The sequence below is a fragment of the Miniopterus schreibersii genome (genome assembly GCF_964146895.1).
Source record: "Miniopterus schreibersii genome assembly, chromosome: 7".
Classification (NCBI taxonomy): Eukaryota; Metazoa; Chordata; class Mammalia; order Chiroptera; family Miniopteridae; genus Miniopterus; species Miniopterus schreibersii.
Window position 1 is genome coordinate 39185927 of NC_138108.1, and position 26377 is coordinate 39212303.

The 26377-nt window shown below is 34.7% G+C and overlaps 1 protein-coding gene across 4 annotated transcripts in view; it reads right to left on the minus strand.

The window, feature by feature from the left end:
- MTX2 (metaxin 2) overlaps positions 1 to 26377 on the minus strand; it is a 47239-nt gene that overhangs the window by 16865 nt on the left and 3997 nt on the right. For 3 of the 4 annotated variants that reach the window (XM_081143336.1, XM_081143339.1, XM_081143338.1), the window contains exons 2-3: positions 7303 to 7350; positions 6240 to 6286 (exon numbers count right to left, since the gene is read on the minus strand). In XM_081143336.1, the coding sequence (XP_080999462.1) occupies positions 6240 to 6286; positions 7303 to 7350 (95 nt within the window). Of the gene's footprint in view, positions 1 to 6239; positions 6287 to 7302; positions 7351 to 26377 lie in introns of those variants that run through there. The other variant, XM_081143337.1, reaches the window with a different exon arrangement.

The window sequence follows — 26377 nt, forward strand, 5'->3', positions numbered from 1 at the left end:
TTCACAAGTTCCCTTATGTAATCAATGTTCACTAAATTCTCTCTACCCCTTAGCTTTCTTTCCTTCTCCTAATCCTGAAAGTGAATGAGCAAAGTGGGAGGGATGAAGAAGCATTAAAAAACTAAAATTAGGCCCTGGCAGGGTAGCTCAGCTAGTTAGTGTGTCGTTCCCATACGCAAAGGTTGAGGGTTCTATCTCCAGTCAGGGCACATACAAGAAGCAACCAGTGAATGCAGAAATAAGTGGAACAACAAGTCAATGTTTCTGTTTTTCTCTCTCTATTTCTCCCTCTCCCTTTCTCTCTCCCTTCCTTTCTCTCTAAAATCAATACATAAAAAATAAACTAAAATGTTCACTTTATGAAATTTTAAGAAAGATATCAATTTTTAAATGTTTTCCATAAAATGGTATTCTATTAATTATTAAAATATATCTACTGGTATCATCCTACTTGTATTTACATTGGGTTTAAATTAAACTGAGACAAAAACTTGCATACAACCATAAACAACTTATTTAAAGCAAAAATGTATCCAATTAAACTGAAAATTCAAAATCATTTCCTCCAAAATTCTGCAGGTAGGCTGTCTACTATGGCCATCTGCTATATGGCATTTTCATAATCACAATGCAACAACTGACATGCAGTCCCAAAGGAGAGAGAACTACTCCTCCCTCTGCTCTTCCCCAATCACTACATTAGGATATTACTATTTAACCACTAATTAATATGTCTACCTAAAAAGCATCATTTGCTAAAAGGAAAAAGCAAGGGTCAGCTAACTATCAGCAGATCTGACATGTTAGTGTTCATGGCCTAGCATTAATAGGGCCTATAAAAATGCTGGCTTTTTTAATGATGCAACATATTCAACAGAAAAAATACTGTTTTTTTCTGTTGTCTTCCCTTTCATTTTTAGAGATAAAGTACCTATTCACAAAGGAAAGGGAAAAAATGAGAATATTAAATGGAATAGGAATATTTCCCTTAATCTGATCTTAAGTGTTGTTCTTGAAGTAAAAACTGCATAAGGAAAAACTAACATACTCTTTCATGCAACATTCTCATAAGAATCCTCAGCTTGACACACTCTCTAAAAATAAATTCAGACTTTTACAATGTTTAGATTAACCCATACCAAAAAAAAAACCCCCCAAAACAGGTCTTTTTAAATTAACTTCATATATACTAAACAAATACATCTCTAAAACTGACTAGAAAGTAACATTTTATTATATAAAGAAATTTAAAAATATGTATGTAAACTTTTTAAGTTGAAATGGGCACTAATTCAGCATTTAGTATAATACGTTTCTATTGTTTTTACTTTTTTCAAGAAAATTTCCCATTTATTACCAAACTTAAACTTTACAATAACTCATAATATAGGTAAGACTGCCTTTATCACATATCAAAGATCCAAAACTTAGACATTTATCTTTCACATCTTAATGTAATCTACAAGTATAACATATAATTTGCTAGGAAATGTCAGAAACAATTTTTGAATTAAATGCCTACTTTTTTAAAATATTTTAATATGTTTTTATTGATTTCAGAGAGAGGAAGGGAGAGGGAGAGAAAGATAGAAATGTCAATGATGAGACAGTCATTGATCAGCTGCCTCCTGCATGACCCCTACTGGGGAAGGAGCCCAAAACCAGAGCATGTGCCCTGACCAGCAATCAAACAGTGACCTCCTGGTTCATAGGTCGACACTCAACCGCTGAGCCATGCCGGCTGGGCCCCACTTATTTTGGGGTAAAAATTAAAGATCGGTATCACTGGACTGAACTGATTTGTAGCAGTGTGAATTCTTGACTCAGACTCTCTGGGTCTGTATTCCAGCTCTGTCCAGTACTAATTATATGACTTTGAGCCAGTTGCCTAACTTCTCTGCCTCAGCTTCCTAATCTGTAAAATGAGAATAATAATATTACCTACCTCATAGGGCTGCTGTGTGTGAGAATTATCTATATGACAAGTACACATAACAAGACCTGGCATACAGAATAAGTGCTGTGTAAATTCTAGCTACATTATTATTATTGTTCTTACTAACATCTACAGAATGGGAATTATAATAGCACATACCTCATACAGTTGTTATAAGGATTAAATGAGTTAATAAGAACTAAGTGCTCAGCACAGTGATGAGCACATGGTAGGTACTCAAGCAATACTGCTGTCTGTTTACCTCCACAATTTCTGGGCTCTGTGACCTCGAGTAGAGCTTTTCTAAGCTTCAGTTTCCACATCTTTAAAATGAGGGTACGTTACAGCAGCGTTATGGTAAGGACTGACTGAGATACTTTACATAAAAGCTCTCAGTAAAATGTCTTTCACAGTAGAAGCATTCAATAAATATTCAATTTTAAAACAAATCTTATTCAGAATTATTAAAATAGTATTTTATTTGATTGAAAGCATTCAATATTAACATTTTTGGGGTATGGAATGAAAGTATGATTACAAGAATTAATGTTCACACAAATTCAAATATGTCTTAACAGTTATTTTAACTACTTCAGTATTTTTAAGGCATTATAAAGCCTGCAAGCTTCCAATCCTCCTGCTGACATTGATTATGTGTACTTCTCTCAAAGAATCAGGAGAGAAGAAAATAATAACCAACGTGCAGTGCATATTTACAATATGCCAGGTACTTTTTCTAAGTACTTTATATACATTAACACATTCAATCCTCACAACAGCCAAGAGGATAGCTTCTATTATATCTCCTCATCACTTATCATATCTTATAGATGAGGAAACTTGAAACAAAGAGTACTGTTTAAGGTATACTATATTTGGAACAGAGACCAACTGCCCATTTCATTTGTGGAATCTGCTATAAAAAAAACAGTATTTGAAGAAAAGAAAATAAAACTTTTTTTTTTTGGCAGAAAACTTGTAAGTAGAGGTCATGTTTGTTCATACTGTATTTCTAGACATGTGTTGTCAACACAAGAGATTCCAGCTACATGTAGCTACTGAGCACTTGAAACGTAACTAGCACAAACTGCAATGTCCTATAAGTGTAAAATACACATCAGGTTTTGAACTTAATATAAAAAATTTAAAACATCCCATTAATAAATTCTGTATTGAATACATGTTAAAATAATAATATCTGGATACACTGGGTTAAATGAAATAAAATATATTATTGAAATTAATCTCATCTGTTTCTTTTTACTTTTTTAATGAGGCTAATACAAAATTTTAAACTACATATGTGACCCACATTATATACATTATATATACATTATAAATAGTTGGTTTAGGTTTAGGGGTGAGAGTAGTAACAGAAAATTATTATCAAAGTTCTTTTATCAATACAAGCTTAAGTCCTTCAAAGAAGAAGTATTACGAAATGGAAGGTTTCTCTGTGTGTGTGTATGTGTGTTGTGCCATATATATGTATACATACCTAGCTACATGCATGTGCATGTATGAATATATATACATGCATATATCGTGAAAACCGGGGAACACACACTACACTAATACTTCACTATATTCAACACATAAGATTATTTTACGACTAGGCAAACACTTGCGGTAATACCAATACTTTGTGGATGAGGAAAGGAAAGAAAATCTAAGAGGAAATAACGGCCATGAGAAAAAATTTATTTCCTTTTACACTGAAATCATAAAGGTTCCCTTAATCAAAAAAGATCTAACCACTTAGTTTCAGGGGTATGATAAATGCCAAGTCTATGTGGTAAGTAAAATTTAAATTTCCTGATGGATTGACTAGCAGACTATTAAAATATCTGATGTTTGATATCTGGTATCTTCTAGAAAATATCCAGTTTATGGATACCTGTCACATTGTTTTGATCAATTTTATACATTTAACTGGTTCTTCTAAATAGATATTGGTCCACTATATAGATGAAAATTACTCCATAAAGTTTACATCAGATATCTGGAAAAGTCACATTTATAGTCATGGCTACTATCAGCTGTCAAGCCAAAGAATATTGAAAAAAAACAAGAATTTTTAATATATGCTGGTTAATTTATCATCTAAGTGACATATGTAGGATAACAAAAAAATTGAAAATGGTTAAGCAAAATTCTGCATTTTGAAAGGTTCTTTTTTTCTGGTTTTATTTTTAATTGCAACTATGATTTGAGAAGCCATGGTGAGAAAGCAAATTAACAGAAATCATAAAAATAGAGTTGCTAAAGAAAGTACATGCTAAGATTTCTTTTGCCTTGTCACAGATTTTTTAAAGCATTAATTTTTTATCAGAAATATACCAATATTTTAGTTTGTAATGAAAACTAGTTAAACCATCTATTCCAGGGTTTCTCAACATTTACACTATTTACACTTGGGGCTGGTTAATTCTTTATTGTGGAGAGGCTTTCCTACGCATTCTAAGATGCTTAAGGGCATCCCTGGCATCTACCCAATAAATGCCAACAGCACCCCCGCCACAACAGTTGAGACAGCCAAAAATGTCCAAATATGGTTAAATGTTCTCTGTGGGGTAGAAATCTCCTTAGTTAAGAACCATTGGTCTATTCCTACCCCAAATACCTTCCTACTTGGTAAAAATTACTTCAGTATTTTCCTACACTACTCTTCATAGCAGATTCCCAGGCAGTTTCAGCAGAGAGATCAATAAACTTCCTGAAACCATGTGCAGAATAGTCTGGGTATGTTTTTATTTGTGTGTGTGCACTGGAATGTGTTTCATCAGATCCTGAAAGAGTTATCCCAAAAATGGCAATTAAAAAAGATTAAGAATTAATGCTTCAACTAAAGTATTCACTGGTCCCTGAGCCATCTTTTCAGGCTATAAAAACTAAAAATACTAGTTTATACAGAGCAAATAATTTATTGGTGCTATCAATTATCAGGCAAGATTGCTTTTACCACACTTATAAACCCTTCATTCAACAAACATTTACTGAGTACATTCTATATTCTAGGCACTATGTTACCAGTATTTGAAAGCTAAACTTAAATTTCATCTCCCTCACCAAAAACAAATACATAATCTTAAAAAATTAAATAGCAGTATAAAATCCATATTTATTGCCTATAACCAACTAAAATTTCTGCTTCTCAAAAGTTAACATAAGAAAATAACTAGTTATAATACTAGTGCCCAAAGATAAATTAAAGGAAAATAAATAAAATAAACATAATTTATATTCTTGGTAAAAAGATATAAATCTTCTAAATAAAGAAATTTAAAGATACTCAGACTCATAGGAATAAATTACTGTCCAAGACATTTCTTTCTACCTCTCCTTCTTTCCCTGCCTCAAACAAAACACAAATGTACTGAATGATATACTATGTATCAAACATAGTTATTATGCCCAGAGGATATAAAGTTGAATAAAAAAATATAATGAGATAACTAAGTGCCTAACATCATGCCTAGAACACAGCGAAAGTTCACAGTTCCTTTTCTTCCCTTTCAGTCCTCAAGATGCTCACAGTCTCATCTCCAATAAATATCAGATGTCTTACATTTCTCTTTTAAGTTGTCCTTTAGATGCTGGACAAAAAAAAATCCTCTTTGTGATTCAAACTATGTAAGCTAACTGAATAAAGAGCAGCTAAGTATGTAATATGTTTAAATAATTATAATTCTATAATCTACATAAACATTTCCAAGTAACCTATTCTTCCTATAGTGCAGTTTAAAGTTTACAGGGCCACTAACATTTTTTGGATTATACAACTGTGACATACAACTTAAAGAGCTACTGCATTCAAGAAGTGGTTTGGGCATAACAGACACTAACGTAATCAATACATATGTAAAAAATATAGAGAAGAATATGTCTGCTTCAAGATTACCAAATGGATTAATGCTAGAATGAGTACAATGAGGAAATGATGTTTTAAAATATGTGGTGAATAAATCTTTACAAATAAGTATGAAAACAATTCCGTGTATGTAAATGAACATATCGCCCCCAAAAAATCAACATCATCATATCTAGCCAAGAGCAAAACCACTAAGAAACAGAAGGGATTTTTTTATTAAAAGAATAAATAATGAAAATGTTTATGTTTATTTTATATAGTGACAACAATTAACGGAATAATATTGCATAATAAAATTACCCTTCACAGAAGAGATGTTATATTGATCATTGTAGATCACACAGAAAAGTCTTAAATGAACCATATCAAATTATCTAGGGGGGAGGAACTGCAACTCAAAGTGAAAAAATTTTACATTATTTATATATTTACCTGCACAGCAAGAGAAGCTGCATTGTCAGAAAGCAAAATTTGCTCCCCTGTGGAAACACAATTAAAGTTTTCAGTTAAAAGTATGATTGCTAAATAAGTAAGATAAACTTACATTTTTATTTTTAAAAATTATTCCTATTTTTTAAAAGAGATAGCCTTTCACTAACATAATTATGAAGTTCTGTATCAATGCTACTGTGTAATTATAATTTTGATTATATTATCATCATATGTAAACAATGATAAAACAAGAACATTTCCTCTAAAACTGATCATTTATCACATTTTATGGGCAATATGTAATTAAAATCACTCACTTAAAAACAAATTCATTTTTCAAGTTTTCAAAATATATTCCTCTTCTTTTCATTAAAATTGGGTATATTTTAAAATTAATACTATTTGTATCTACTCAAACCTCTCTAGATAAAAGTAAAACCATTTGAAATCGTATAAAACCAGCTTGCAGTTAATATTGCACAGTGTGTCTAGGACTGTCACACAAAAGAAAGATGACAAGTTCGCTGCAATAAAAATTCCATGCTTAGAAGACTAGGGCTGCTGCCTATTAGTCTTCATTACTTTGCAGTCTTCTGACAACTGTAGCAGGCTGCTGAGCCCCAAATGGGGTCCATAATGTGATCTGATGATATATGAAGAGCTGCTAAAGGGAGCCTGAACCATCCTAGCCTATACATTTTAACAGTTCCTTTTTACTGAAAGCCCACTTTACCACAGAACTTCAAAAATCTGCTGTGTCAGCTATTGGTGCAGTAAATCTGCCAACTGTTCCTGCAACCACATCATTTTACACTGCCTACAGCAGCCAATATAATGAGTCAATAATAAACTAAGGACCTTATAGGCCATGAATAGTTGGTTTACACTGGCAGATACAAGTTTAGGCAAAATCTTCTAGACGAACTACACAAGGGAATCCCTTTTCTTTATATTTTATGTTCTCCTTGCAGTAAATTATATTACTGAGGGAATATTTGGGGGGGGGGAGGGTAATAAATATATTTTGATACAAAGCCATTTTTAATTGTGAACAAGTTCCTACCTTTCAGTTGCTGATATAATGTAGCATTTTCAGGCCAAGGTTCTGCAGCTGTGGAAACAAGGCAGTGATAGTTAGGGACATAGGGCAAAAACATATGAACCCACCAAAGTAAATAAGCACATGCATTGGCCTTATAAGCTGGTAGTATTTAAACATACAGTGGAATCCTGTAGTACTCTAGAACATTTCATTGCCTTGACCCCACTACCACCACCACCCCACAAAATCAAAGGAGAGGAGCATGATGAAGCAGTGAGTTCCTACAATGTCAAATAAAGCTGGTAAAGCTAATTTTAGGCCTAAAGTCAGGCTTGACCTTGACTCTTAACCGTTCACCTACAGAAGACTCCATCTAGCTAGCTACGAAGAGAATATCAGCAATCTACCAGTGCTTAGAAAAAGCTCTAGATTTAAATTTTGTCTAATCAATTACACTTAAGAAGCAATGTCTCCACTGATAGAATATATAGGATATTATTTGTTGAATTCTTCTTTGTAAAAGCCATAAAACATCAGAATCATCAATTCTAGCATAGTAACTACATTTGCTCTTAGGAAAAAAGTAAATTATATATATGAAATTTGATAACAATTAGTATTTTCTTATTCTGTTTAATGCAGTCTCTGTGATATAGCAACAAATTATTTTTTTAATACATAACTATAGTTGACTTTTTAAAGAAATGTATGTATGTGAAGCATTTTTTCCTTATGAATGATCACTTAAGATGCATTAAAACAGTCCCAGGGATAAGGGGACTCCTTAATTTGCTTATATTTATACTTTAGAATGAAAAGGAAAACATACTAATAGTAGTATAAATTATAAATTCTATTTTTGTTTTGGTTTGGGCTACACAAAATTAAACTCATACTTAAGGGTAATATGAAATCATCAAGCATAGTCTTATATGCTATTACCCACAATATTTTACATATACATAAAGGCTACTGAGTTTCAACTCACATACAAAAAAGGCAGTGAAACTAAATATTTATCATGTTACTGTAAACTTTTTAACAAAGTAAAATTTCAGTAAGAAGCCAATTAACCTGTGTAACATAGTTTTATAAAAGTCAGGGAAACAAAAACAAGCTGACATCAGCAAATTACTCAAAAATAACCTTTTACGATAAATTGCATAGTTAGCACTCCCACACTGTTTACATCTGTACGCGAAACAATACAATGAGGTTCATTCATTATAAGATCCTACATCATCAAAGATTCAATTGTATGTACTATATTAATATTAAAGCATAGAAATAAAATTTACAAAAATTTCAAAGATTGAAACTAAGTTCCTTGAAGACACAGATGTGTTGTATGCATCTTGTGTACCATGTTGTGCATATAGCTGGCGTTCATTAATTGGGTGTGGAAAGAAAGAAAAGGGATATTTCAGCTAAACCTACCACTCTATTCCCTAAATATTTTGTCTAGGCTAATAAAAATTTTACTGAACTTAATATTATCAACTATGTTAAAGTAATAGGTGTTCTAATTAGATATTCTGGTCATTTTAACTGTTGGGTTAGCTGTTTTGTACATATACGAGACATGTATTAAAATTTTTTAAAACAATGGAATAACATTCCCTTAGCATTAAGTACATCCTGAATATAATTTAAGTGTTCTTTGATAAATCAGAAACTATTTCACTACTGTGACGTATCAAGAGTTCTCATATAAACAGTAATTTATGTGTCCAGTAATTCCAGTTAAGAGTTAATTTATCATCACCCCCATGAATTCTGCAGATCTATTAAAACAGACAATATGTGAAAGTAAAAGAAATCTTGCGACATATTACCTGACTGTAAATAAGATTAAAGAAGCTTCCTAAAAATACAAAAACTCTATTAAGAACCTAAAGCTGAAAATGGGGGTGAAAGTGCTATCCTTTTCTTGATCCAATGCAAAATATGTTCCAACTCAGACATTATTATTGAAAATAAATTTTCAAAAAGTAACTGCCAAAACATCTGATGCTATCTTCACAAACAGAATCTACCATTTAAAAAGAGAAGGCAAGAAGGCTTAGAACCATATATAGTCATGTTATTTCAACAGTCTGGAATTCTAGTGCATCCACAGACTAGGAGGCAAGAAATGGTAGAGGAGGCAGGGAATGATCAGCTGCCTGTCTCACCCATGAGCAGCTCAGAGTATACAAACATCACTGATTTAAATGTGTCACCTACATAAACCAGCTCAAATAATTACATTTTAAACATGAAATGGGACATGAAATGGCTAGAGTGTCATTCAATAGAGTGCCCAAAGTGAAAATCCTAAGTTGTGTGGATCTACAAATCAACCAGGCAGATTTTTATCTAGGAAATGAGCTCTATAACTGCCTTCATAAGTAAGTCCATGAATCATGCACATTATTATCCACACATAACAAAGTACAAAGCCTATTTCTTGGTTTGGGTAATATTAATTAAAGCCTTTTTATTGAGAATGCCTATTATGTGAAAGACAAAGTTCAAAAATACTTCTTCCCCACTCCTCTTTCCCAAGGTTAGGCAAGTCAATATCCACCCCTTCTCACCATATGTAAGAGAGATTAAGAACTTAAAATTATTGTGCTGACAAGAGACCTTAAAAATCTGTAGTATTTAAAAAGAAAAATATTTTTAAAACAATAATAAAATAATTCCATCTCATACAAGTTTTACTTCAGTCGACCTAAAATGTTTTAGACTACAGACTAATTCTTTTTATTTTTATTAAATGTATTGGGGTGACATTGGTTAATAAGATTATATAGGTTTCAAGTGTAGATTTCTATGATACATGATCTATATATTGCATTGTGCACCCACAACACAAAGCCAAATCATCTCCAGTCACCATATATTTGGCTCCCTTTACCCTTTACTATCTCCCACCCACCCCCACCTCTGGTAACCATCATACTGATGTCTAATTCAGTAGTGAATCAAATTTCACAATTCATCCACCTTATTTTCAATTTCTACCATCAAAAGTACTCACTGATATGAAATGCCTTTTTAGACCTGCATTAGGGAAGGGCAGACTTAGAGTAAATATAGAAAGTGTAGCTAAAAGTTTCTAAAAAGAAGGCTGGTAGGAAATGGGGACTGAGAGAGAATGCTGTGAAGGTGCAAGTTACTAGTATTATTAGACATCAAAAGTAAACTCTATGCTTAACATATATCAGTTTGTGTGGCTCTTGAAATAAAGATCAGTATCATCAATTTGGCCTTACACATCACTCTCTCTACCTCTCTGGCCTCATCACACCTCCACTGCACCCATTCTGTACTCCAGCCACAATGGCCTTCACCTAGTTCCTGAATGCACCCCATTCCTTCCTGCCCTAGAGATTCATTGGGGCTGTTTCCTCTGCCTGGAGGAATCTTCCTATCCTATTGTGTACTCACATCTCTGATTAAACATCACTTGCTGGGGTTGGGCCAATTTCATGGGCATGCAACCAGAGCAGTTGCACAGGCCTGCACTTAGAAAGGCTCCACGTTTGATTTAATATTCTGCTCTCAGTCCTGAATTCTTCTGAAGAAGGGGCCTCTAGTTTTCGTTTTGCACTAGGCCCCACAGCCAGTCTTGTCTTCAGGAAGTCGTCTTTGAGCTCCCTGAATAGTTCAATCCCTTTCTCTACAAGCTTGAATAGCAGGCACACTCTCCTGTACCACTTACCACAGTCAACATTTTCACCACAGAAGACTATTGGATTATTTATCTCCCCCAGTAGAACATAAAAACACCATAAATCTAGTGTTCATGTCTGATTTTTGTTAACACGTCATCCCTAGAACCTAGCACCTAACAGGCAATCATTAGATGTTGGCTGAGTAAATGTTTTTTATTATTACCACTATCATCATTATCATTCTGGATCATTTAGGCTAAGAATGCAGCAGGGAAGATTAGGAAACTACAAAACAGGCCCCCCAAAAAGGAAACTTTACCCAGAAAACTTCAATACTACAACCAATAACCCAACTGTAAAAATATTAAACAGCTGCCTGAAATAGTTGGCAGAATTTAATTCTATAAACTTACCTATACACTGACCCTAACACTGGAAATGTTTCTATATTTTATATCAAATATATAGTTTTCATGATATTATTGTTGTAACACTCCTAAAACTAACATAAGGCCCTCAACCACTGATAAGTAACCTCATTAATCCCCTTTCCACATTTTATAACCAGCCCAGGGATCACTACTTTTTAAATCTCGTGTCCCCATCAATAAAATATTTCAGCATGCAGGCCCAAATAAATTTAGAAATCATAGGGTTGCTATTTCTGAGCTTGTAAATAACATGCATTATAAAACATACAGTGAAAAATAAAGTTTTTAAAAAACTGAAATCCAAGTTCCTGTACTTTAAAGGATTGTCTTGCACAACACCGGGTGCATTTACCCCACCCCACTTTGGAAAACACTGTTCCAGTTAAATAACTACCTTTTCGAAATTTTAGCAGGGAACCCAGCCACTCATGTACCCTTGAACAAAGAAGAGTCCTCTACTTTATTAAAATCATTTTTTGACCATGAAAAAAGCTTGGAAAGAACACACACAAATTAATGGGAAGAAGAAGGGATATCGGCCTACCTTATCTACCTAACAACGGGAACCTCGTACCCTATAAGAGCAGTTAAAATTTCCCCCATACATTTCATACTTTGCCACATTCGTGACTTTGCTCAAATTATTCCCCTCTGTCCAGAATACTCCTTCAGCAGTACAAATTTAAATCCTACACCTTTCTCAAAACCAAGTTAAAATGCTACCTCTATCAAGAAGGCTTTTGTAACTAAACAAATCTAATTTCTCCTTTATCTGTACTGTCTGTAGCAGTTTGTACTTGTCTTACATCATATATTACTTTCTACTCTATTCTATTATTATGTCAATATCTTATCTCTCTTTCCAGGCAGTAAGTTCCTAGACTGTGAAAAATTCCTATGGTCCTGAGATTATTTATTAAAGACCTGGCTTCTCAATTGCTCCAAACTGAATGTGGCATTTATAATAATATATACAAAAAATATTAAATTCAAATTACGCAAAATTTAAATTGTTTGCTCTAAGTATCATTTAGAGCTAATATCTATATTACAAGAGTTCCAAAGTAAAACTACCTGCTTTTCAGAAATTTATTCTTTCACAATAAGAAACTACTATATCATTTTCACACTAAAGCAATAATTTACACTAAGGTACTCTTAGTGACCTACATTAATTCATTCTTTAAAATTAGAATGACTTCTTATTCCCTAGCAAAAGACCCGTGAAAATTTTTATCATTTTTATAAAGAAATAGATTCCTATTTTATAGCTATAAAGAACATCTAAAAGTAAGGCAGCCCGGCTGGGCATGGCTCAGTAGTTGAGCATTGACCTAGGATCCAGGAGATCTTGGTTTGATTCCTGGTCAGGGCACATGCCCAGGTTGTGGGCTTGATTCCCTGTTGGGGCATGCAAGAGGCAGCCAGTGAATGATGGCTCTCTCATCACTGATGTTTCAATTTTCTCTCTCCCTCTCCCTTCCTCTCTCTGAAATCAATAAAGATATATTAAAAAAGAAAGAAGAAAGAAAGAAAGAAAGAAAGAAAGAAAGAAAGAAAGAAAGAAAGAAAGAAAGAAAGAAAGAAAGAAGAAAGAAAGAAAGAAAGAAAGAAAAGAAAGAGAAAGAGAGAGAGAGAAAGAAAAAAAAAGAAAGAGAGAGAGAGAGAGAGAGAGGGGGGAAAGAAGAAAGAAAGAAAGAAAGAAAGAAAGAAAGAAAGAAAGAAAGAAAGAAAGAAAAGAAAGAAAGAAAGAAAGAAAGAAAGAAAGAAAGAAAGAAAGAAAGAGAGAGAGAGAGAGAGAGAGAGAGAGAGAGAGAGAGAGAGAGGAAAGAAAGAAAAGAAAGAAAGAAAGAAAGAAAGAAAGAAAGAAGAAGAAGAAAGAAAGAAAGAAAGAAAGAAAGAAAGAAAGGGGAGAGAGAGAGAGAGAGAGAGAGAGAGAGAGAGAGAGGGAAAGAAAGAAAGAAGAAAGAAAGAAAGAAAGAAAGAAAGAAAGAAAGAAAGAAAGAAAGAAAGAAAGAGAGGAGAGAGAGAGAGAGAGAGAGAGAGAGAGAGAGAGAGGAAAGAAGAAAAAGAAAGAAAGAAAGAAAGAAAGAAAGAAAGAAAGGAAAGAAAGAAAGAAAGAAAGAAAGAAAGAAAGAAAGAAAGAGAGAGAGAAGAGAGAGAGAGGGAGAGAAGAGAGAGAAAGAAAAAGAAAGAAAGAGAGAGAGAGAGAGAGAGAAAGAAAGAAAGAAGAAAGAAAGAAAGAAAGAAAGAAAGAAAGAAAGAAAGAAAGAAAGAAAGAAAGAAAGAAAGAAAGAAAGAAAGAAAGAAAGAAAGAAAGAAAGGCAAATATCAGAATACTGCATAACAAAGTTTCTATCTAATTAACATCATTAAAAGTTTTTATGCTCTGGTCAGTGTTGCTCAGTGGTTAGAGTGTCCACCCGAGCACCAAAGGGTATTGGGTTTGATTCCTGGTTAAGGGCCTGTACCTGGGTTGCTGGATCCACAGCTCTGCAGTGGGGGCTGGTGCAGGAGGCAACCCACCGATGTATCTCTCCCACATCAATCTCTCGCGCTCTCTCTCCCCCACCCCCTCCCCTTCCCTTCCACTCTTTCTAAAAATCAATGGAAAAAAATATCCTCAGGTGAGGATTAAAAAAACAACAGTTTTTTACCTGCTTAGTCCTTTACTTACTTTCCAATTCTGCCCAGGCAAAGTGATTATTTTACATTTAGCATCTTTTTTACCAGGAGCAAAGGAGATGCCTCTTAGGTTTCAGCCTTCAGTGGAATAGAGTTTTTTTCCATCCAAACGAGTGTTTTTAAATTTTTCAAAGAAATTTTCTTCATTCCTAACAGTATTTATGTTGGAGAATAAAGTTTTAAAAAAAGAGAGAGAGGATCTATATGCTTGGACTTTTGAAAGTCATAAGACAAACTTAATGCATATATAAATAAATTAACGTTAAAAATGCACACATGGTAAAGAAACATCCACAGCCCAAAAAAATAAATACTTGCTTCTCATTTAACTATCTTTAGAGTACCTAGTATTTTTAAGCTTTATCAACCAATACAATATAACAAGAAAATCAATATTCTTCACTACTATCCCATTATAATTTTTAGAAAAATGACTAATGGCCAATAAATTCCAGGGATATGTATATCCCTAGATCTCTTAAAGACTCTATATTTTACCTTAGGCATTCTCTCAAGTATCAAGTTGGGTGATAAGTCATTGTAGTAGCAGATGATCTATCTATTCCATTCAATTCAGGGTATGTCAGTATGAAAGTGCTATGACCTAATAAACAAGTCTAATTCCCAAGTCCATCTCTTGATGATCTAACCTAAGAAGACAAGAGAAAGGCCATGAAAAGAAGTGCCCTGTGTTGTTGTTGGTTTTTAAGTTCTGCATTCTTAATGTACAACATGACTCCTCTGGCACATGAATGTAGGTGAAAACATAATTTGTAAAATAATAGGCACTAATATCACATGCTGCTTCAACGCTGTCATATTTCCAATCCATCAAATTGATTAATGTTATAATAACTCTACACAAACCTATCATTTGTGCACTAATGAAGTAAAATCCTGTTTATCCTTAGGCAATTGGATTCCAAAAGCTCATAGATGTCATCTCTTCAGCTTCCAAAGACAACGTAGGCAGTGGCATACAAAAGGAGTAAGAAACATGTGCAGCCTATCTCCAAATTTGAATGGCTTTCTGCCAAAGGTATAAATACAAACACTACTAATATAACAAAATGATCAAAGAGCATTTGACAGCTCTTAAACATGAACAAGTTACTGCAAGACACACACACAAAAGGAAATAAATTTACTAGTTTGACATAAATATTATTCTGATGATCTCAGTGATATCAACACAGACATTAATTTCAAAACCTAACAAGTTTTAGGCCATTATGATATGAAGGCCTCGTTTAAAGTAGATTTTAAAGATGTTTAGACTTAAAATATGATGACATGTGACTTTATCAAAACTGGAATTTTAAGAGCTATATATCAGATTCAACCTGAAAACTATAGTACAACTCAAAGATAACACTATATCTCATATAACATTGATAATGAAATGATTAAATAGTGAAGCCCCTGAGCTATTGTTTCATAGGGGATGTTTAATGATATTACATAGGATATGTAAGCAGGAAGTGACTCTTCCCACAAAAGGAGTTTAAAACCAATCTCCCATCACTTCTAACAATCAGAGATCAATGTTCGTGCCAGAAAGTGGCTCATGTTGAAAAATGGAGAAACACAGTGTAACCCTGTCATTTCCATAAACCTAAAGAACTGGCAGGTAGCATTCTGTATCATTAGTGGTAAGTCTACTATCTTAGTCCATTTGGGCTGCTTATAACAAAATACCACACACTGGGTGACTTATAAACAAAAGAAATTTATCTCTCACAGTTCTGGAGGCTGGAAGTCCAAGATCAGCATGGTCAGGTACTGATGAAGGTCCTCTAGGTCGCTGATTGCTGCTGACTTCTTGCTGTATCCTCACATGGTGGAAGGAGTGAGGGAGCTCTCTAAGAGCTCTTTTATAAGGGCACGAATCCCAAACATAAGGGCTCTGCCTTTATGACCTAATCACTTCCCAATGGCCCTACCTTCTAATACCATTACCTTGGGGAACAGGATTTCATATGTGAATTTGGGGGAGGACACAAAAATTCAAATCATAGCAGTTACTTAAAGAATATATTGCAAGTGCCCTGGCCGGTGTCGGCCCACACACTGAAGGGTCCTGGGTTTGATTCCTGGTCAAGGGCACATACCTGGGTTGCAGGTTCACACCCCATGACCCCCACCACCCGTTGGGGCAGGTGTGGGAGGCAACCAGTCAATGTTGCTCTCTCACATTGATGTTTTTCTCTTTCTCCCTCCCTCCCTTCCACTTGCTCTGGAAAAGCAATGAAAAAAATATCCTCAGGTGATTATTAACAACAACAAAAAGAAAGAAACAAAGAATATACTGCAAGCAAGTGCAGATACAAAGATTAAAGACTACCTTAGATTGAAATAAGGGTCCTGAAGCAAGAAGCAGACATTCAAGGACAGACTGGAGAAGTATAAGATATATACAGAGGGATTCCCAGATTCTGGAAGAAGATTCACCCCAGAATTATTCCCTTGACTACAAGTTATCATCAGTCCTTACAAAGAAGAAATTTGTTGACTAACATCAGAATCCACTGTATATTCTTTATTGCTTGTTGTGTATATATATGTGTGTGTGTGTCATAAATTGTATATAGCTCTCATTTTAGAAAGTAAGTTTAGCCACATTCTACAAATCTGTTTTATCACTCATTCAATAAATATTCACAGAATATGTATGTATTCCTCCACCACCACCACTACCACCACCACCCCCCACACACAGATATGCCGGGCACCATTCTAAGCACCAAAAACAAAATTATAAAGAAAATTAAGGCACTTAGACTTCAGTGGTACCATGTGGCTTATCTTCATATCTGTTACCTTTATAATGTTTCAAATCTAAAACTCTGACAAATACTGGAGTCTATCTGACTATGACAATTAAAGATTCTCTAATCTACCCATAACAAGGCTTAATTCTGTTTGGTCTACATGCTTCATAAAACTAAGAAAAAATTACATACAACAGTGCATAATATCCATAATGCAAAATGAATGCCCATTTACTGAGTCCACGGCAAATAAATCATATCCCACAAATCCCTCATCAATACCTCCAATGCTCCCCCATTCATTTGTAACAAAGTGGTAAACAAAAAATTAAAATGATCCAAAGTGAGGGCACATGAATGAATGATATAGAATTAAAATCCAAGGCAAATGGATTCTAATACCCTGCCATTCATGAAGCAGAAAATAGAAAGCAAAACAGATTGAAAATTCAGGAAAACTAGTAGAGGGGAGAACTTCTCCCTCACAACCCAACGCTGGGGCCCAAATGAAACGAGAGAATAATGAGAATCTATCTTCTTCTGGTCAAACACTACCTAGACTTCTATCTAGGCAGATGATGATGATGATGATGATGATGTTGATGATGATGACGGTGATAGCAGTTAAAATTCCCCAAGACTCATAAAGCTTATATCCAGGATATACAAAGAACTTTTACAATTCAATAATAAAAAACACAAATAACCCCAAAACTTTTTATGGGCATAGGATGTGAATAGACATTAAAGGAGATGATGGACAACAAGCAGATAAAAAAATACTCAGTTATCACTAGTCATTAGGGAAATACAAATCAAAATCACAACATACCATTTCACACTCACTAGAATGGCTATTTATCAGTAAGACAGAGAAAATAACAAATGTTTAGAGGATGTGTAAAATTTGTAACTTGCACACACATTGCTGATGGAAATATAAAAAGTTGGCAATTTCTCAAAATGTTACACAGGATTACAGTATGACCCACTAATTTTACTCCTAGGTATTCCCTCAGGAGAAATGAAAAAAACATATGCCCACACAAAGACCAACCTGTACGTGAATGTTCACAGCAGCATTATTCACAAGAGTCAAAAAGTGGAAACAAATGACCATCAAGTGGAAAATGGATAAATAAAATGTGGTATATCCATACAATACAATACTATTTTTTTTCTTTATTTTTTATAAATAAATTTTAACAGATGTCCCCCTTTTAACTCCACTGATCCCCTCCACCCCAGATCCATCCCACCCCTAGGCCCTCCCCACACCAATGCCCACGTCCATGGGCCATGCCCATAAACATACAAGTTCCCTGATTAATCTCTTCCCACCCACAACACCCTCCCCGCCTTCCCTCTGAGATCCCTCAGTTTGTTCCAAGCTTCAATGTCTCTGGATCCACTTTGTCCATCAGTTTATTTTGTTTATTATATTCCACATATAAGTGAGATCATCTGGTACTTGTCCTTCTCTGATTGGCTCATTTCACTTAGCATAATACTTTCTAGTACCCTCCATGCTGTGCGCCAGGCCAAAGGTCCTTCCTCTTCACAGCCACATAGTACTCCATGGTGGAAATGCGCCACAGCTTTTTTATCCACTCACCCACTAATGGGCACTTGCACTGTTTCCAAATCTTAGCTATTGTGAATTGTGCTGCTATGAACATAGGGGTGCATAAGTTCTTTGTGATTGGTGGTTGGGGTTCCTTAGGATATATTCCTAGAAGTGAGATCACTGGGTCAAATGGCAGGTCAATTGTTAATCTTTTGAAGAAACTCTATACTGCTTTCCTTAGTGGCTGCACCAGTCTGCATTCCCACCAATACAATACTGTTTAGCAATAAAATGGAACCAAGTACTGATATATGCTACAACATGGATGAGCTTCAAAAGCATTATACCCAATGAAAAAAGCCAGACACTAAAGAAAACATATTGTGTGATTCCATTTATATGAAATGTTCAGAATAGGCAAATCTACAGAGACAGAAAGTAGATTAGTGATTGACTCAGAATGGGGATGGGAAGTGACTGTAAATAAGCAAGGGATTTCTTTTTGGAATGATGGAAATGTTCTCCAATTAAATTGTAGTAACAATCACAACTCTGTAAATATACTAAAAAATTCCTTAAATTGTACACTTAAAAAGAATATTTATATTATATCACAGTAAAGCTGAGGTAAAGAGAAAATTTTAAAAGACTCTTATTGCATTTATTATGCACTTAAATGCTTGACGTATTTACTATCTCACAACTTTATGAGATTGACATTATTATTATTACCCCTATTTTACACTAAGAAAATTGAGGCACAAGCATAAGTAACTTGCAAAGTCACACTGTTAGAAAGTGACAAGAGCCAGGGTTTGAACCCAAGTAGTCTGACTCCAGAGTCAGGGAACACACAACTACATTAGCTAACATCTTACAGAGCCCACAATAACCATTCTTGAGAGTTAATTATTAGAATTAAAGCAATTATAATCAGCCTACAACAGTTGTTCTCAACCCTTAGCATATAAGAATCACCTGAGGAACTTCATAAAATTGTGTACTTCCACCAAACCCAAAACTCAGACATTCTAATACTGTAGAGATGATGCCACAAAGACTCCCAGTAAGTCTGATGAAGACAGTATGTGAGCACCGCAAAAAAAGACCATCCCCGGGACAAAGAATGCGTGTGAAATAAGACTGAGTTCTTTTCACCTCCTTCATTCATTTGCCTCAAAGAAGGTGGTACTGAAGATCTATGTAGATTAATTTTATTCAAGAATATTTTTGCCCATCTTACTTTACTCAAGTATTTGTGGATATGGCTTAAAGCCATGTTTTACAACATGCCTTTACAACATGTTGCAATTTTATAGTGTTCCAGAATAAGTCTTTAAGATTAATGAACTGAAGCCTCACTAATTTTGGAACCAAAGTGGCTAAATGATAGTTTTTCCATTAAATGTAATCAATAAGGAAAGTAAAATTAAGTTAGTAATTATGAGACCTGAACATGAGCCATCTAAATCTATCTATGTGAAACTAGAGATCAATTTCATAAAACTGACAAATCTCTGGAGGTTAACAAGGGTCAAGAAAACAAATTCACATCATCAACAAGCTAATAACTCACACTAAAGTGAATACAAGTTAAATTTAAAACCTTCCATTCTTTCTTCATAAGTATGCATGAGTCATCTCAAATAGTTATGTTTAATTCAGACTTTGTCCCATTATAAAGTGAACAACCATTTTTCATTAGCTTCCAATAAGAAGCAGGCCAACTACATGTGATTATGAATAGATATGAACCTTGTAGCTAGGACTCAAAATTTGAATTCTTTTTTTTTTAAATGGTAATCTGAAATTCACAAAAGAGGAAACCGTAATACCATGTCTGAGCTTTTCTCAGAAACAGATGCATTTGAGATCAACAGCAGAACTATACGAAAACAACTGGTTAAGATTAAAAGTGCAATTTCTGCCCAAAAAACAGAAGACAAACAGCCCTGCATAGGTATCAGACCTCAACAATGTTAACCTTCAAGGTTTAATGGTTCTCTAAATCTAATCCTAGGAAATGGAAACTAGATTTCCCTCAAACTAAGGAGCAATTCTCTCCACTACTCTAAGACAAACACAATCATTATAATAACAGCACCTATTTATTTTTTAAGTATCTACTATTTACCCACTATTCTGAGTACTTTGCATATATTCATTCTCTCACATCAAGCTAGGTAACCAAAAACTCTCCATTCCTCTTTCCTCACTCCCCCTAGCTAGCCATGAAACACATAATCCCCTACAGTGGGTTGGATCTGCACCTCCTGAAATCCTGGCAGAACTGCAAGATACCCCAAAAACAAGAAGATAACATAGTGTAATCATCACAGAACCCCTTTATGTATGAGTTCAGGGGTAGAAAATCCTCAGAAACATAGAAAAAATACATACATTTAACAAGTTATTAAACTTCCAAAATGTATGAGAGACTGTAATAAAAAGGTAAAGATGAATATAAAATTGTCATTGCTCTCTAGAATCTAATTTTGTTGAGTGGGTCAGGGGCCCAGGGGTGGGGTGGGTGAAGAGAAGGACTGAGTTACATAATCATTTACAATAAGTGAATGCAGGTGGTATAGGGAAAAAAACATAGGTCTCAAGTCAGGCATTCCTGGGCTCCCCTCCCAAGTCTACAACTTATTGTCTGAGTCACCTTGGCCAAGCTGCTTAACCTCTTCTAGCCTCAATTGTCTCATCTATAAAAAGGGGAACTATTACCTACCTCATAAGGTTGTTGGAAAAATAAAATAAATTATGTAAATGCCATATACAGTCTCTAGCTCACAGAATGTATTCAATAATTGTTAATATAAGCATTAGACCAGAATTATGTTTAAAGCACTATTGGAATCCTCTTGAAGAAATAACTAAATCTGCCTGAGGAAAACAGGAAAGAATTCACAAGAGGAGATGAAATCTGAACTGGGTACAAAAAATAACAAGTGTAACAGACAGAAGGTGGAGGGGCAGGGAGAGGAGTTGAGATGTTCACTAAAAATCTAACACCCCTAATACAGTTTGAGAGAAGGAAGGCAAAATGCTTAGTAAAGGCATCCTAAGTTAGCATTTCTATTATAGGATTTACCACTTTATATTGAAATTATGTGTTTCAATGGATGTGTCTCACACAAGAATTTAAGTTTATCAAAGGCAAGAACTGTTATTAATTTTTATACCCCAGCACCTAGCAGAGCACATAAATTAGGAATTCACTTTTGTTTGTTTTTTTTAATCCTCACCCGAGGATGTTTATTGATTTTAGAGTAAGAGAGAGAAACATTGACCCGTTGCCTCCTGTACACACCCTGAAACAGGGATCCAACTCAAAACCTAGGTATGTGCCCCAACCAGTAATCAAACCTACAACTTTTTTGGTGTATGGGACGATGCTCCAACCAACTGAGCCACCCAGCCGGAGAAAGTACTCATCTCAACAAATAAATGTATTCCATACAAAATATAAGTAAGTCTTTCACTATCTAAAGCCTGAAAGATATCTGACAGCAAAAAATTGCCATAACTCTGGGAATAAAACTATCAAGCCAAATTAAGGCATAACATTTCAATAATGCATACTAAATTCAACAGGATGAACTCATGAACTCACTTTCTCTCCAAATTGTTCAACGTTCCTAACCAGAGGTACACAGCCCAATCATCTATGAAATGTTTAAAAAAAATACTTGCTTTTGCCCAGCCAGTGTGGCTCAGTGGTTGAGCATCCACCGATGAAGCAAGAGGTACCCAGTTCGATTCCTGGTCAGAGCACATGCCCAGGTTGCAGACTCTATCCTCAGTAGGGGGAGTGCAGGGGGCAGCTGATGGATGTTTCTCTCTCATCGATGTTTCTTTCTCTCTATCCTTCTCCCTTCCCCTCTCTCTAAAATCAATTTTTAAAAAGTTTTAAAACATACTTGCCTTAGAGCTACCCTCACCCTTCATATATACTAGGCCTTTGGTGAGGAAAAAGAATGTGTGTGCCAGTGCATGAATGAGGGTAGGAAGTACAATGCAAGGGTAGCAGGTATAATGCAAGGCCAGCATGGCTTGTTTTAGAGAGCGCCACAGACAACTGACTACAATGTGCAATACCACCCCCTACCACCCTCACACACTATTCTGCCCACCCCCACCTCCCATCTACCCCCATCCAATTTTAGAACTTCTGTTAGGTCATGAATGGGACTAGTCAGTTCCCAGCTCTAAGTAAGACTCAGTTGAGCCCTCTGCACCAGTATATCACCACCTTGGTTATTGTAGCAGATTATATTTCTTAAATATGGCCACACAATATCTCCTGTCCCACAAGCTCTTCTAGAGCCCCCAAACTCCCCCACCTCCATCAAGAAGTGAAGTCTAATTCCCCTCCCCTTGAGTTCCTTGTAACTCTCTTGTGACCAATAAAACATGGTAGAAGGGATGGTTCGAGACTTCCAAGGCAAGGCCATAAAAGGTGATGCAGCTTCTCCCCTGTTAGCTTGGACACGTGCCTTTGGAGAACTGAGTAAAAAGTCTCACTACCCTGAGGCCACAGGTTCTGAGGAAGCCCAGGTCACATGGAGGGGCCATGTGTAAGAATTCCAGAACACCACCCCAGCTGAGTTCGTAGCCAGCACCAATTATCAGACATGTAAGTGAAGATTTTTCCAGCCCTCAACTGTTGGATCATCTCTAGCCTTTGAGTCTTTCCAGCTGAGGATCCAGACATTGTGACGTAGACACAAGCCATCCCTCCTGTAGCCTATCTGACATACCCACAGGATCCATGAAGGTAATAAAATGGATGTATTACAGCAGTAATTTGTGGTGTGGTTTAACACTACAATAACTGAACAGTTATATTTTAATAATTACTACTAGTCACAGATAAAGCATTAAAGACAGAATTAAGTGCTGATTTATCCGAAGCCTCAGAATTCCTTCTGTACATCTAAATCAGTTATCAAACTGATTGCCGACCATGTCACATTTATAAATTCCACTTTACTGCTTCAGGCATAGATTTTGACATTTCCACCTACCCACCAATCAGTTCCATTTTATTAACCCATTACCTTGAAACTTTATCTTTCTGAAATTTTACTTTCCAACTTCCTTACCACAAAACAACTCTCTGGCTTCTAGTCCCCAAGATTTGGAACCAGTGGACACATGGCTTACCACCATCATAAACTCTGGTCTAATGGCAGTTGCTACATTATTCAGGAAATGAGAAAAAAAAGAGAATCCAAGAGAAAAATAACCTAATTATACTAGCTAAATTCAAATTTTACCCCAATCTTTTTATAAAAGATTGATAAAGTCATTTACCTATGATACAAAGATACTACAAAACAGTAAAGAATAATACTTTATATGTCTTTAAACTATACTTCATAATTTATAAAGCATATTTCCCTTTCTAAATATTTATTTTAACATTAATATTAAAATTATTTTATCTTCTCCAAACCGCCACCAAATGTTACACTATGGGAAAACCAATAAAAGTATATGGCAAGAAGGAGAAATCTGTTTTAGGAGAAAATACATCAAAAGTAATTCACAACCTCAACTAAAGAACAAATATCAATTACCATTTAGTTAACTTTACATAACTAGTTCTCATCCATGAGCCAAACCAGAAGGTTAAATTGATGAATAATAAAAATCTTAAGATAATGTCTAATGAAAAGATACAGTAACTTTTATTTTTACACTATTTCTCATTGATGTATATTTTGAATTTATAAGAAAATTAGGAACATTATTTATAATTCATGATGCCAAAATATTTTCCTATAACATAAAGACTAATCAAAAGAAAACGAGGTCAGTAAGAGGCCAGATCACTAAAGCATCATCTGTCAGTATTACCTTACAGAAATAAATGCTGGAGTAATGATGGCCTCTTCATGGCTAACAAATGACACCATTTATTTGTATGAAGTTCTAGTCAGTGCTCTAGTTTGACCAGGTAATGAAATATGACATGAAGGGAAAAATATCTAAGGATACTGTATTCACTGGGATAAATATACACAACTATATACAGCAAAAGTCTTTTCTAAAAATCTAAAGGCAGGTTAAGTTATGGAGAAGCTTCTTTGGCTTATAAGAGTTCTTAGATAGAAAAATATATAATCAGCACAAAAACATAACTAAGTGTATAAGAACAGTGAAATGTTTTTTATGGTTTCTATTTTGCAACACAGTTACAGTTAATGGGAATTGCAATTGCAAAATTATTGTTTTTATGAAAAGAACCTTCTGTATTACTAACCAAATTCCTTTTTTTTTACTGATGTAGAAAAGTTCAAAACCATGATTCATTTATAGAGAGTACAAAAATAAGAAAAGTGTTCAAGAATAGACTAGAGGATCATTTACAAAGCAATAAAAAATTAAAACATGCATTTCTCTTACTGGCAAGGCAAATGCTTCTACACAAATGTCTGTAGCTGAATTTGCTGAATATTATAACATCTTTGAACAAAAAGTGAGAAGCCTGAATTTAATATCTCATCTCCATTTGATATCTCGGTCCATCTAATAACTGCTTATCAAGAAATTTTTAAAATGTTTGAAAAATGTTAAGAAGTTTGATGATGTTTTCTTTCAATTTTCACTCAAATATGGAAGGCTTGAGCTAACAATAATAACTCAAATGTCTTCACAGAAATAAGAGTGACACATTTTATGGGGCACCCACCCATCACCAAAATCTTTTACGTTAAAAACGAAGTCATTTAATTTCAGAGTATAAAATGTTAATAAAGCATAAAAGGAAATTAAAACTCACATTATGTTTAACTATGGACTATTTCAAGATCAGACACAAGCCTTTCAAGTGATCTTAACATCGTATCAAAGTTTTCTAAAAGGCAACAAACACCATCTCTAAGAATTTGACTTCCAACCTATTCATGAATACAAGTACAATAAATTAAAATAGGCCACAGTGCTGTCAATAAATTGTACTTTGCCTCTAATCTGAAGTATAACCATTTTATCTTTGTTTTGCTTCTCCATCTGTCCCTTCAATATCTACTTCACATGTGCCAAGGTGATAAGCACTACAGTATGAGACTGTTCATATAACTAATATGAATCAAAGAAGATTCTCAGAAATGTGACAGCCAGTTCAATAACTTCTCAATAATTCCTCAGTGCCTTCCTCAATACTGGAGGATCCTCAGAATACTGAGTATAAATAACAAAATATCTTTCTTTTCAAGAACAAAAGAATTAAACTCATTGTACTTTTTCAATTCTCTGTTGCAATTATCATCCTTAGATATTCAGACATGCAGATGTAAGAGCCTTGACTATCATGTTCTTCATTTTTAATAAACCCTGTAAACAATAGTATCACTTCTATTTAAAAAGGACTTTTAAGCTATGTTTTCCACTTCTTTGCACCTCTGGAACCCTTCTGAATGCTTTTCAAGTCCAGATTTCCCAGTACTCACGTAGAAGGGGATAAAACAGAAAAACTTTATTACTGATATAAAAACAAAAATTTTTTTTTTTTTTATTTTTTTAAATACATCTTTATTGGTTTCAGAGAGAGGAAGGGAGAGGGAGATAGAGATAGAAACATCAGTGATGAGAGAGTCACTGGTTGAGCCCGCAACCCGGGCATGTGCCCTGACCGGGAATCGAACCCCGATCGCCTGGATCCTAGGTCGATGCTCAACCGCTGAGCCACGCCTGGCTGGGCAACAAAAATTTTTAAACATGCCTGTTTTCATTACACTTACTTTCAAGATGCTTACATATGGGTTCCATGGAACCTGTAAAACTACTTTCCCAGATCATTCTACAATATAACGCCACTGCCAAAATGAAGTTATTAATAAATTTAAATAATTAAGTACCCTCATGCCCACAATGAGATAAATGAAATATTCCAAGTCTTCTTTTTTCATCCTTTATATAGTTTTGAGCTTCTAAATAAAGAACAGACAGATATTGTCCTGATTTCAAAAG